General features: G+C 34.3%; 1 protein-coding gene across 2 annotated transcripts in view; it reads right to left on the bottom strand.

The window, feature by feature from the left end:
- LOC138082057 (bifunctional heparan sulfate N-deacetylase/N-sulfotransferase 4) overlaps window positions 1–13,759 on the bottom strand; it is a 281,384-nt gene that overhangs the window by 147,758 nt on the left and 119,867 nt on the right. For both annotated transcript variants that reach the window (XM_068975277.1, XM_068975278.1), the window contains exons 2-3: window positions 11,929–12,016; window positions 4,866–5,020 (exon numbers count right to left, since the gene is read on the bottom strand). In XM_068975277.1, the coding sequence (XP_068831378.1) occupies window positions 4,866–5,020; window positions 11,929–12,016 (243 nt within the window). The remainder of the gene's footprint in view (window positions 1–4,865; window positions 5,021–11,928; window positions 12,017–13,759) is intronic.

The raw sequence follows: 13,759 nt of genomic DNA, 5'->3' as shown, positions 1-13,759 counted from the left end.
TATAAAAACATACACATGCATGCACTCATTCACATGGCATATATGTTCACGGATTAAACATGCAATATATATAAAAATGCACACACAAACACATACTACATACACATGTGGTCATGGACTCAACATAGACATACAAGTCATTGCCCCCACACACAAACATTCACACTGCAGACTTAAGTGTGTGTGAATTAAGAAATGATGGTGCTTTACAGTAAGAATAGTTTTTCTTACACAATGAAATAGTAAAGAAACAGTCTTGCAATATGTTTTTCTCATGATTTTTAGACATATTGCAACAGAAAATAAACTCTATCCAGAAGCAATTCAGAGAAAATCTACAAATGAAACATTTTGTTTGATTGTTTAATGATTTTTTAAATTTTCAATATGAAGCTATTAATATGTTATGTGAATCATTTTTGTAAATGTTGTGAGAACAGTTGTGCTTTTCACTGATAAAAGCACAGCACACCTCTGCCAGCCAAGGTCAAACCAAGGAATAGGGAGTGATGTCAGGATGGAACTAAAAAGAGATTTAAACACTTTAAGTGTTTTTCAATATAAATTGGTCTTTTAGTTTGAAAATCCCTTTCCATAATTGCTTCGATTATAGCTAGATGAGTATTTCAAGATGTTCATTCCAAATTTGTGGACCAATACCATCAACGATCACAGAATTTTAGAATTGGAATTGATCAGTGGATTATCTGGTCCTGTGCTTTTGGTTGGCAGATGAGTTGATATAAATTAATTATCTAAAAGCTCTGTAGTTTAGAGAGTGTAAAAGGGAATCATTACCATTTCAGGGGAGGAAACAGAGGCATGAAGACATTAAATGAGGTGCCAGCTGTATTAGAACATGTTACTAACAGTCAAAGATAAAATTTAGCCTGCCAATATTATGCTTTTCACTATCCTAGCCCATCTTAATAGTGAGGGTTTTGAAGTGTCATCTGGATACAGAAAGATAATAATTTAATAAGAAAGAAATATGCTTCCTGACTCTCTGGACAACACACATATTGTCATCCTATGTTTACAGTTAAAGCTGGGATTCTAATGTCACCCCTTGAAGAATCCTGATTAGTTTTATTGAGCTCAACATCAGAAGGAAAAGAACAATGTCATTTCAGTATGTGCGTTTAACAGACTTCATTTTAGTTATTATATTTTGATTATGCAAACTATAATAAGATTTTTTTCATACAAAGTATACTTATAGGCTTCAGTTTAGTTTCTAACCACACTGACTAAACAAATATAAGTGTACTGAATGGACTCTAAATAGCTTTCAACATTTCATTATAAACCAATTACATCTGAGTCTTTCCCAGTGCTCTCAGCATGGCTTTAAAAATTTTTACACAAACAGGTGAAATCAACCATTATGAAATATAATCTACATGCCTAAAAAGCAAGGCTTCAGAGGGGGAATGAGGTGAGGGGAGGTTCAAGCCAAATGATAAATACAGTTTATTTTCAAGGTAACTGCTCTGAGAAAATTCAACATGCTTACTCAAGGTAAGTTTATTTTTTGAAAAAGGAATATTTACTTAATTTTCCAATGTTATGAATCAGCACAAAATTTTTTAGACATTCCCCGAAAGTAAGTGAGGATCAAACTTTTGTAAATCCATATTTTGAACAATATTTGTGGTTTTTTTTTAATAACATATAACCACATAATTGTCTGGATTTAGAAAGATCATAATTGATTAATTACCATTGAATGCTGATTGTATGCTCTCTAAGTACACTATCCATATCCACAAAGTGGTCCTGTGAGGTGGTTGTCATGATTATTCTCATTTTTACAGATGGGGAAACTCAGACACAGAGGTTAAGTAATTTTTGTTCAAGTTCAAACAGCCACTGATGGAAGGTCAGGATTCAAACACAGTCTTGAGTCCATGATCTTAACTGCTTTTTATGCTCCCACAATTACTACTGAGGATCCTACGTGCAGATCTGACATAAGCCTTGGGATTTAGAGATGGAAAGAAGGGTGATCTATTAACATAATAATTAGGCATAATGTTATAAAATATTTTAGTGCTTATAAGGCCTTGGGTTTGTACCTCCCAATTTGACTTTTAAAAAATATCTATCAGCAATTACACAGTGCAAATAAACTATTTATTTAAAAAAAAAATGCCTTAAGATGGAGGCCTTTGGGGGATTCACATACCCCTTGTGACCATCTGCCACACTGTGTGAAGATGTGAGAATATGCCTCTGAGTGTTTTTCTGGGAAAACAATTTATTTCAGTAGATTGTTAAAAGGATAGATGATTTACTTCCTATCTAGCACAGGGGTGGGCAAACTTTCTCAATAAAGGTCCAGATAGTAATTATTTGAGGTGGACTTTGTGGGACATCCAGTCTCTTTTGGAGCTACCCAACTCTCCCATTGCAATGAAGAAGCAGCTGCAGACAACGTATAAAGAGAAGAGTGTGGTGCTATTCCAATCACACTTTATTTATGGACACTGAAACGTGAATTGCATGTAATTTTTATGTCACAGAATATTATTGTCTCTGTTTTTCATTTTAAAACATAAATTCAAAAAACCCAAACAAAATTATCTTAGCTCAGAACAATATAAAGCAAGTAACAGGCCAAATTTGGCTCATTGGCCATAGTAGCCCAACTCCTAGTTCAGAGCAATGGTTCTCAAAGTGCAGTTTCAGCAGCAAGGGCATCCTCTGTAAATTTCTCAGAAATGCAAGTTTTCAAGCCTGTTTGACAATCTACTGAACCAGAAACCCCAGCATATGTGTTTTAAAAAGTCTTCTAAGTGAAAAAGATACATGCTTGGTTTGAGAGTCACTGGTCTAGAGTCATTGTTCTAGGGACTCAAGTTATCTATTTATTCATCGAAAAAGCAAGAGAGTTCCAGAAAAACATATATTACTGCTTTATTGACTATGCCAAAGCCTTTGACTGTGTGGATCACAATAAACTGTGGGAAATTCTGAAAGTGATGGCAATATCAGACCACCTGACTTGCCTCTTGAGAAATTTGTATGCAGGTCAGAAAGCAACAGTCAGAACTGGACATGGAACAACAGACTGGTTCCAAACAAGAAAAGGAGTACGTCAAGGGTGTATATTGTCACCCTGCCTATTCAACTTATATGCAGAGTACACCATGAGAAATGCTGGGCTGGAAGAAGCACAAGCGGGAATCAAGTTTGCCAGGAGAAATATCAATAACCTCATGATACCATGCTTATGGCAGAAAGTGAAGAGGAACTAAAGAACCTCTTGATGAAACTGAAAGAGGAGAGTGAAGAAGTTGGCTTAGAGCTCAACATTCAGAAAACGAAGATCATGGCATCTGGTCCCATCACTTCATGGCAAATAGATGGGGAAACAGTGGTGGACTTTACCTCTTGGGCTCCAAAATCACTGCAGATTGATTGCAGCCATGAAATTAAAGGACACTTACTCCTTGTAAGGAAAGTTATGACCAACCTAGACAGCATATTAAAAAGCAGATACATTACTTTGCCAACAAAGGTCTGTCTATTCAAGGCTATGGTGTTTCCAGTAGTCATGTATGGATGTGAGTGTTGGACTATAAAGCAAGCTGAGTGCCAAAGAATTGATGCTTTTGAACTGTGGTGTTGGATAAGACTCTTGAGAATCCCTTGGACTGTAAGGAGATCCAACGAGTCCATCCTAAAGGAGATCAGCCCTGAGTGTTAATTGGAAGGATTGATGTTGAAACTGAAACTCCAATACTTTGGCTACCTGATATGAAGAGCTGACTCATTTGGAAAGACCCTGATGCTGGGAAAGATTGAAGGCAGCAGGAAAAGGGGACAACAGAGGATGAGATGGCTGAATGGCATCACTGACTCAATGGGCATGAATTTGGGTAATCTCTGGGAGTTGGTGATGGACAAGGAGGCCTGGAGCACTGCAGTCCATGGGGTCTCAAAGGGTCAGGCACAACTGAGTGACTGAACTGAACTGATTTATTCACCCTTGCAACAAATACTTTCTGAGGGAACAGTTATTATATACTAGAACACAATAAAAATCTGACTTAGGTGGTACAGTTGTAAAGAACCTGCCTGCCAATGCAGGAGATGCAAGAGATGCGGGTTCAAAGTCTGTGTTGAGAAGATCCCCTCAAGGGGGAATGACTACCTACTCCGGTATTCTTGCCTGGAGAATCCCATGGATGGCATCACTGACTCAATGAACATGAGTCTGAGCAAACTCTGGGAGATAGTGAAGGACAGGGAAGTGTGCTGCAGTCCATGGAGTCACAAAGATTTGGACACGAATTAGCAACTGAACGAGAACAAGGAATACAATGGAGAAAGTACTATTTTCCCTATTCATAGTATGATACCTTCATAAAGCAGGAGATGGTAACTTTCTGACAACGACTTAATTTTTTGAATACATTTTATAGCACATCATGACCCAGTACATATACATGTATACAAACATGCCTGAAACAAAATAATACAAAGCAGTACGTACCCTTAACACTTATGGTGGCATATGTTGTTTCAGTTGCGTCTAAGTCTTTGCAGTTCTATGGACTGTAGCTTGCCAGGTTCCTCTGTCCATGGGATTCTCCAGACAAGAATACTGAAGTGGGTTACCATGCCCTCCTTCAGGGAATCTTCCCAACCCAGGGATCAAACCTGCATCTCTAGTGTCTCCTGCATTGGTAGGTGGATTCTTATCAGTAGCTCCGCTGAGAAGCCCTAGCACTTGTGGCACACTCTTGTATTTTCTGTTCTATTCTATTTCTATTGGATCAAACCCAATAAGCTGATTTTACAATCCACTAATATATCACAACTCATAGTCTGAAAAAACTTCAATAAAGTGTACTCACCAGTGCAAATTCCTTGTTGAGAATCATCTGCTCAACTAAAGATGACTCATTGTGGAAGAGGTGGGGCTGCATATGGCTCCACATGTGAGGAAACCACCAGAACTCGTCCACGGAGCGAAGCAGAAGGTCGTCTCCCTCATCCTCCTCCTCAGTCCCTGTGAAACGTATAAAAAATGGCTTAGGTGAAGAATTTGTATTAGCTTAAAGGTTATGTTTGTCAGATTATTCTTCTTGCTACTGATACCTAAATCCAATTTTGTGTTGTTCTAATAAAAGAGAAATGACCATAGCCTAAATTACATCAGAGGCAGTGGGATTAGGGGTTGGGATGGGAAGGGGTAAGTGCAGATGTTGTTTACATTTCGATTTTAGGGATATTTTATCACTGACATTGTTCAGATTTGTTAGCATATGGTGGTAACAACAACAACATAAAAAAACAGAGCAAGTTTTTGTCTGTTTATTTTTGTTTTAAAGTTATCAACTATTAATTCTCTCCTTTATTGGATGCATAGGGGAAACCAGATAAAAGATTATTCTTTTTACTCTTAAAAATATTTCTGCATATAAGCCTAATATTGAACTGAATAATTTTAAATTTAAATGATTTTGTCTGTTATTTTTTTAATTATAAAATATATTCTTATTGAAGACAGGCAGAAAGCATAGACAATGATATATAAAACTCATAAACAAAACCAAAACCAAAACTCATCTTTGGAACTAACCAGTAGAAGCATTTTTGTATTTTTCATTGACTTTTTTCCTACTTATTTTTTTTAAAGTTGAGATCTTATATAAATATGTTTGTGTCCCTATATTTTAGAATTACCATTACAAACATAAATATTTCTCATTTTATATAATAATGTAATAAAATGTAAACAATAAATCAATTAACACAATAGAAACTTGAATTGAGAATTTAAAACTAGTATTAATTTTTCATCCTCTATTAGGAAAATTTGTTAACAATGCCTAACACATAGAAAAAGCCATTTGTCATACAAGAGGGGGAAATAAGGGAAGGAAAACAACATCAGCAAGTTAATTCCAAGGAAATTCACTATGTTACAGCAATCCAAGGACATTTTCATGGCATGAAATCATAATTCAGTTCCATTTTAAAATATTCTGAATCAATAACACAATTGATTCCTATATGGTCTCTGGATACTTAACTAAACAAGCAAAGTAATAAATCCTGGCTTACAGTGTGAGGTGTATTTGGATAATTTTTTTCTTCAAATTGGGGTATGTTTTATGATGATTTTATATTGTTTACTTTAAAAAGTATTAAAAGAATTTTTTAAGCAGTCTTCTTTGAATATACCTTTTCAAGAGTCTTGTAGTAAAGACAGCCTGAATCATGAAGGTGTGCCATGAGATGGTTAAAGCATATATTTGTTAAAGTGTATCCTTGGCTATGTGATCTTGAATAAGTTAATTTATTTGAGTCTTAGTTTCCTGGTTTAAAATGGAGGTATAAAAATCTGTCTCATGGGCTCTTGTGAAGAATCAATGAGATCAATTTATTAAAGCACTTAACATTGTGAATTGATTCATAAATATTAAGATTGCTTTCTTCTTAAAAATAGCATGTACTGGTTTATGCCTGTGGTGTTCTAAAGTTGCATATTTTCACACATTCTTAAAAATATTGCCTTGCCTAGATTATCAAATTCTTGAAGTCTGATATTGGATCCTTTTAACTTGCATTGTATCATGCCACTTCCCCAGGAAGTTAAATAAGTGAAAACTTTACCTCAGTCTATATTAATATATAGTCACTGAATTTTAGAAACTTCATATATTGGCTTAAGTGCATGTCAACTTTTGTGTGTATTTATATCTATGCATTATTCTTGGTATATATCTTATAATCCATAATTCTCAAAAGGTGTAAGGACCAACAAGTTTAATTGGCACTATTACTACTATAATAGTTGCTACTATATACAAAGTAAAGAAATAGAAGTTTTGAAAGTGATAAAGCTCTATGAATAAGATAAGCAGACAAAAATTCTTAATTTTGTTAACTTGAGTCAAAATTATTAGTATTATGGACTTATAATTCACTGGCTTTGTTAATATATTAAGAATTTCAAATATTGAAATCCAAATGTAAAGAAGTTTGTCACTTCCTCAGATGGATTTTAAGTATGAAGTGTTTTTAATACAGACCAAGTGTTTCTCGTGGTCATAATTTAGCAGACTAGGGCATAGATTAGAAAGAGCTACTATATGTCACATGAGATGAATGAATTGACAGTTCTCCCACAGTTTTGTTGTGCTTTGAATATAGAATGTCTGAGAAAAGCCTACCTTCACTTTAAACTCCACAGATGGTTATTGGAAGCAGCAGGGAGTGTGTAATGCATACTTGACCAGGAAAGAGGTCAATTACTCAAATTTAAAGATAATTTTTCTGACTACTGATATAAACAGATGCATGACTGATCATAAAATCTTGGTAATTTTTATACCAGAAAGTGTGGTCATTTGTAAGCACTCCCCACAATATCAGGAGTGATGTTTAAAACCTCTTTGTTTTTCACTCCATGGAGTAATTTCCCATCAGCCTTTCTCTTATTTTATACAAGTCATATAATTCAAAGCCACATAAGGCAAGCTGATGACTTTAGAATTGCTTAATGAAAAATATGATATCAAGTCATGCTGAGGGATCAAAGAATTTCAAATGTTTTTGAATCCAACTAAATGAAAATATTAAATTTTTGACTCATTTGTAAATACTTATTTTTGTTACCTAACATATGATTAAATTACATGTGAGAATATAATTTATAGTTCATACATGACTGCTGCTGCTGCTGCTGCTAAGTTGCTTCAGTCGGGTCCGACTCTGTGCGACCCCATAAACGGCAGCCCACCAGGCTCTGCCATCCCTGGGATTCTCCAGACAAGAACACTGAAGCGGGTTGCCATTTCCTTCTCCAGTGCATGAAAGTGAAAAGTGAAAGTGAAGTCGCTCAGTTGGATCCGACTCTTCGCGACCCCGTGGACTGCAGCCCACCAGGCTCCTCCGTCCATGGGGTTTTCCAGGCAAGAGTACTGGAGTGGGGTGCCATTGCCTTCTCCGCATGACTACGGAGCACAAATTCTAGTCTGTTCAGGTGTTTGTGTTCAAATGGACCCTTTTTGGAAGGAATGATGCTAAAGCTGAAGCTCCAGTACTTTGACCACCTCATGTGAAAAGTTGACTCACTGGAAAAGACTCTGATGCTGGGAGGGATTGGGGGCAGGAGGAGAAGGGGACGACAGAGGATGAGATGGCTGGATGGCATCACTGACTTGATGGACGTGGATCTGAGTGAACTCCGGGAGTTGGTGATGGACAGGGAGGCCTGGCATGGTGCGATTCATGGGGTCACAAAGAGTGGGACACGACTGAGCGACTGAACTGAACTGAACTGAACCTCTAACCTGATTAGATTCAATCTACATCATTGTTAATTTAGAAATATAGAATTTTTATTCTCATTTAAAATTTATCTCATTTTACTTTCCTGATTCTCAGAAGATAAAAGTGTTTAATTCAGAAGTAAAATATTTATGTGCTCATTTCTTTGTTTCTGCTTTTGGAGTACCTGTGTTATATGATAAGAGTATGCCTCTGAGAGTTTTTTAGTCTGACAAATAAGAATAAGTTTAGCAAGCTCTGGGCTGTAGATTAGTTTCCATAAGGAGAATCTCATCAGTTTTGTATAAATGTTTGCCTTATATTTGCTATTATATGTGAAATATTGTAATTCTGAAATGGCAAGAAGAGGTTTCTAACTTTCTTTGTGTATTGAATCTGGCACACTTCCATATAGGTGAGTATAGAATAAACTAAACTTAAATATACTAAATAAAAAGAATTGTTTGATGATTAAATTGATTAAAAGCTATCTATAGTTCCAAAATTGGAAAACAGAGCCGTGTGAATAATTCACAATTTTTAAATTATATTTGATTCTTATATAAAAATATGTAGTAATAAAAATATTTGCATATCATGACATGCTATGTACTGTTCTATATAAGAGATATTATTATTCCTATTTTGGAGATGCAGGCATTGAGGCACAGAAAAGTAGCCTGTTTATGTTCACATAGCTAGTGTAATGTCAGAACCTAGATTTAAACAAAAGCAGGTTGTTTCCAATGTCTAGTCTTTGAAGCAATACATTATAAAGTAAAACAAAAGCAAACAGAGAATGAATGTAACACTTTTCCACTTTTATATTTAAAAGTTAGTTTTTTATAGGTTCTGTTTTGTTTATACATATAAAAATGAACTCTCATGGAAAAGACATGTATTTATCCAGTTTGAAAATATTATACACAAGGTAATTGTTTGTGTCATATTCAATTTATTGTCACTTACAAAACCTGGTAATGATTGTCATCAGAAATCCTGCCCTACAAAAAATATTTGTAGCTCTCCATCCCTACAAGTCATCTTGATCCTGTAATGTCTCCATTTTTCAATTGAGCTTTCATTGTGCAATTCCAATCATGCTTTAAAATATTTCCAGACTTAAAAATTATACTCTGAACTCCATGCTTTTATTATTATTATTTTTTTAACTTTCAATCAGCAGAATGTCCTTCCTCTTTCAATTTGGCACCCATGAGTGAATGACTTTTAGGAATGTGCTTTTTGGGTGAGATTGTTTTCAGCATGTGAAGGACAGAGAAACTGAACAGGAAAGAATACATGGAAAATACAAATAAGTGAAGCAGTCTAGGAATACAGAATCTATCTTTATTACACTAGGCATATGTGATTAAGTGTCTTCAAAACAATGAAACTCATCAATCAGCATTTTCAGGCATTGGAAAATCAGATCATTCTGGCAGAATCTGAGACGGTGATTGTGACAAGGCCATCTTTTCATGGTTACCTGTCACAATCAAATGTATAGATAAGGAAAGAACTTTTCTGATTTGTTAAGTTCCTGATAGTTAAACCTTCATATAGGAAGCGACTAGATAGGGAAGAGGCATGCCCTAGCGAAAGTGAATACTATCAATATTTAACTCCAACCTGGAAGAAACCTTGATATCCTCAAATGAATAAATAAGTACTTAATATAGCATGATTGTACCCTTGGAAAATGTCATGGATGCATTTCAATGATTCTACACATAATGTAGCCAATCAAATAAAGCTTTATATTTATGTGAAGTCAATTAAGCTTCCAGAACTTACAAATATATACTGAAGAATCTGTAAAGCACATTATCACAGAGCATATCAGAATAGTGTTTCTTCCATTATTTTTATTAGGTCAGTACCAACATAAATTGTCAATAAGGTCCAATTAAGAGATATAATTAAAATATCTTTTTTTAAAATTATTGTTTGGTTTCTTCCTCCAACAAGTGTCCCTGTGATATTAACTAGTGTGTTCATTTCCTAGTGGGATGTGTAGTGTACATGCTCAGGATTATAAAAAAGAAATGGGAAGTGTTATAACTTGTTGTCAACATTAATTCTGCAAACGTCTGACAGGCTTAGTAGATTTGAATATGAAAAGTGAATAAAAGCTGATGCAGTTATCCGGATATATTTCAGCCAGAAGAATGCCTTTTACTTTTCTTATACGGCTATTTAAGACAAAATAGTATTGTTTGTGTGTGAACTTCAAATAATCCCATATTTTTCCCCAGCATCAGTAGACGTAGTCTTTAGAGTTATCTGCTTTATAACTTCATAATCAGTGATTCTTAGGTCTGGACTCATTTTCTGAGGGGGTTTTGAAAAATGTTTATAAAACCATGTCTATTTTCAAAATTGTAAGCTAGAAGTGCTTTTGCTGTGTAGATGTGATGACCCAAATCTTTTACTGCAAGATATCCTTTTAAAATATGCAGTGATTTCATTTATCAACGGGTCTAAATACCAATTTTCCTTCTATTACTTTAAACAGATTTACATGTTTCAAAGCAGGAGGAAAAAAGCATTAAAGAAAAGCCAATATGACACTGCAGCTTCAATATTCTAATAAACCTCCTGAGCCTCTTTGGTAAACATTAAAAAACCTCTTTGGGTAAATGAACTGAATTTATGATAATTAAAGACTACCTTTGCATGGGATACTTTTAATGAGTCAATAAATTGCATGCATAGAGAATACTGTGAAATGTTTTTACTACAATACTCTGAAGTAACAATGAAAAGCCCTAAACAAAGCATTTAGCTTTCACCAAAGATGCAGAAATAGTACCAGATAGTAGGCATTGCCCTAATATAAACCCTAAGACACGATTTTGTGCCATTAAGACAATCACTTTCACTCACATAGTTTTCTCCAAATTAGTACCTGCCATTATAATGCTGCTATTCAGAAAATAAGAGTCAAATTCTGGAGGTAAACTGGGTAAAGAGGTGAAAAATAGCAGAACATGGAGTAGTCCCTGAGCACCAATCACATTTTGAGGATTTGTTTGAAGGCTGAGACTGACAAGAAATGAAACTGTGATTGGATAGATGTGGTAAGAAATACAAGTTTGAATGTGATGGTTTTAATGCATGTTGGCCAAATCATTATAATATTTTTAAGGAAAATCCTGAAGGGACAATAAATTAAGCAAGATGACTCTTAAGATCTATTAAAGTTCTTTGAAGCTAAAATTCCTTTCTTACCACTATATGTTTTCCAAAGAAAAAAAATATACTAAAAATATGTGTCCCTAGGTTGTCCTACAATTTTAAAACACTGTGGATTGTTACTAGTATCATTATCATCTCATTGCAATCATCTTCATCACCATCGTCTCTATGCTTCATGGAATGCATAGACACAGTTAGAACAATGGTTATAGTTTCTTTTACTGAGATGACTAAGTCATTTCTCTTCCTGTTTTGCCCTGACTCCAACAGTATCTGCCAAAGTAAACAAGTCTCATTGATTTTGGATTTGGCTACTCATAATGACCCAAGTTTTTCCCATAATCAATCTGAATATTCTATTTCTCCTACTTTTGAAACATTAAAAATCCTCTCTCCTATTTATATGTAGCTGCCTGAGAACACAAAGCTCCTTCTTACCTGTGTGGTAAAACTTCCCTGAAAATCCAAGGTTGAAGGTAAAATTTGCAACCTGAGTGCGCAGTAAATTTTGAGTCTCTAGTAATGCCTGAAATAAATAAGAAATTAACATGATTTTAGAAAATTAAATATGAAGCTTTTGGGATGCTTCTTTTTCAAATGCGTATGCATGAATGAAACAAAATAATGTGGTCTTTGTTGCTTTTTGGGGTTTTGATAGCTACTGTTATATGCTATTCATATTCCAGGTATTATAATCACTTTTGTTGTTATTTTCATTGAAGTTTACCAAATTATGAAGCAGTTAAGTCTTAAGCATATTATAAATTGCTGAGAGGCAATTCTCTAACCACACAGCACTGAAATCATTTTTCATTTCTATGTGAGACATTTCTTGAATTTTAGATTATTATACTTCTTTTCCTTGGGGAAATTTTTTCAGAGTGGTTGGATATAGACAGGTTCTGTATTTGTTGGTAAGGGATAGGAAGATAACTTTAGTTTGAGTTCCAACTGAGTATTTTATTTAACTGTGCAACGTCTCCTGTCATTTTAAGGCATACTTATTGAGTTGAAAGCTTGGATTTTATTTTATAAATTAAAGGGAAATTTATATTTTATGGGATGTTAGTTACAGACCTTGAGATATGAACAAGGAAAGGGGAGGTAGGAAATCAGTAATTCCATAAAGAAATATTCTCTAAACATGGAAAAATGTTTCCTAACTTCTCATTCAATTTCTTGCTTGTAGACAGTATAAGAACATCTGGACAGTAATCTTTGAGTCAGACTTAGTCCTGTAAATTTTCTGCCAATCATTCTACTGCTATTATTTCTATGTTGACATATGTAGTATAATTCAGAATTTCATATCCTTAGGCATTGTAATTTGATTATTGATTCAGAATGCTTTTTTAATTTTTTTAATGGATTTTAAAAAGGGAGTTTATTTTCTTCTGATGTAAGTGAGAAACTCTTTCCAACTAGAGATATAACTAAGATCGTTTTTTGGTTACTCCTATCCATCTTTTAAGGTAAAAAACAGTAGAGGTTTAGACAATTTCTTTTGAGCATGAGTGAACTTTATTTTTTATTCCCCCAAGAGTTAAGAGAGCTTTCCTTCAAGTTTATAAAGAAAAAAAGAGAATTACAAGGTTGATAAGCTGTATGGTTCCTGGTTATCCAAGATTACAGTTATACTGGGTATAATCCTGGCTAATCTTATTTAAATATCATCAGCTAAATAGAAAAAGGAAAAAAAAAAATAGACATACTAGTGTAACTAGGTTTTAAAAGTTTCCCCCAAGAGCAATTTATATATGAAAATAAAAAATAGAATTAAAAATAAATAATTGAGCTTATTGGTATATACTCTGGAATATAGCTTTAAACTTTTTTTAAAAATCATGCATCTTTTTTTATTAGGAAGTTTTTTTTTTTTTTTTCCTGTGTTTCTTGTTTGATTCAATGTACAATCCCTGAGCTTCTATACCTTGAAATAGTTTTGGGTTTTTGGTTTTTTTTTTTTTCAAAATTTAAGTTTATTAAGTTCTTCCTTCCCCTGTTCTCACAATTCTATCCCCATCCACTCCACCTCTGTTCTTGAAATCATTTTTTATTCCATTTTTATTAATCCACCATCCATTCTTAAATTCAGTAAATATTTATTCTAGATGCATACAGTGTGGGGTTTGGTAAGCATAGCCTCTTGTCACCTTGGGCTTTACTGAGAGGGAGAGCGATATTAAATAGAGGATCCCTCAAATACAAAATTACAAATCATAAGAGCTCCAAAAGAAATCTAGAGCATGTTGTGATAGATGCAGTAAGA

This window comes from Capricornis sumatraensis, chromosome 7 (assembly GCF_032405125.1).
Source record: "Capricornis sumatraensis isolate serow.1 chromosome 7, serow.2, whole genome shotgun sequence".
NCBI classification, from domain to species: Eukaryota; Metazoa; Chordata; class Mammalia; order Artiodactyla; family Bovidae; genus Capricornis; species Capricornis sumatraensis.
The sequence above is the reverse complement of the archived record's forward strand: the minus strand, read 5'-3'. Positions and strand labels throughout refer to the sequence as shown.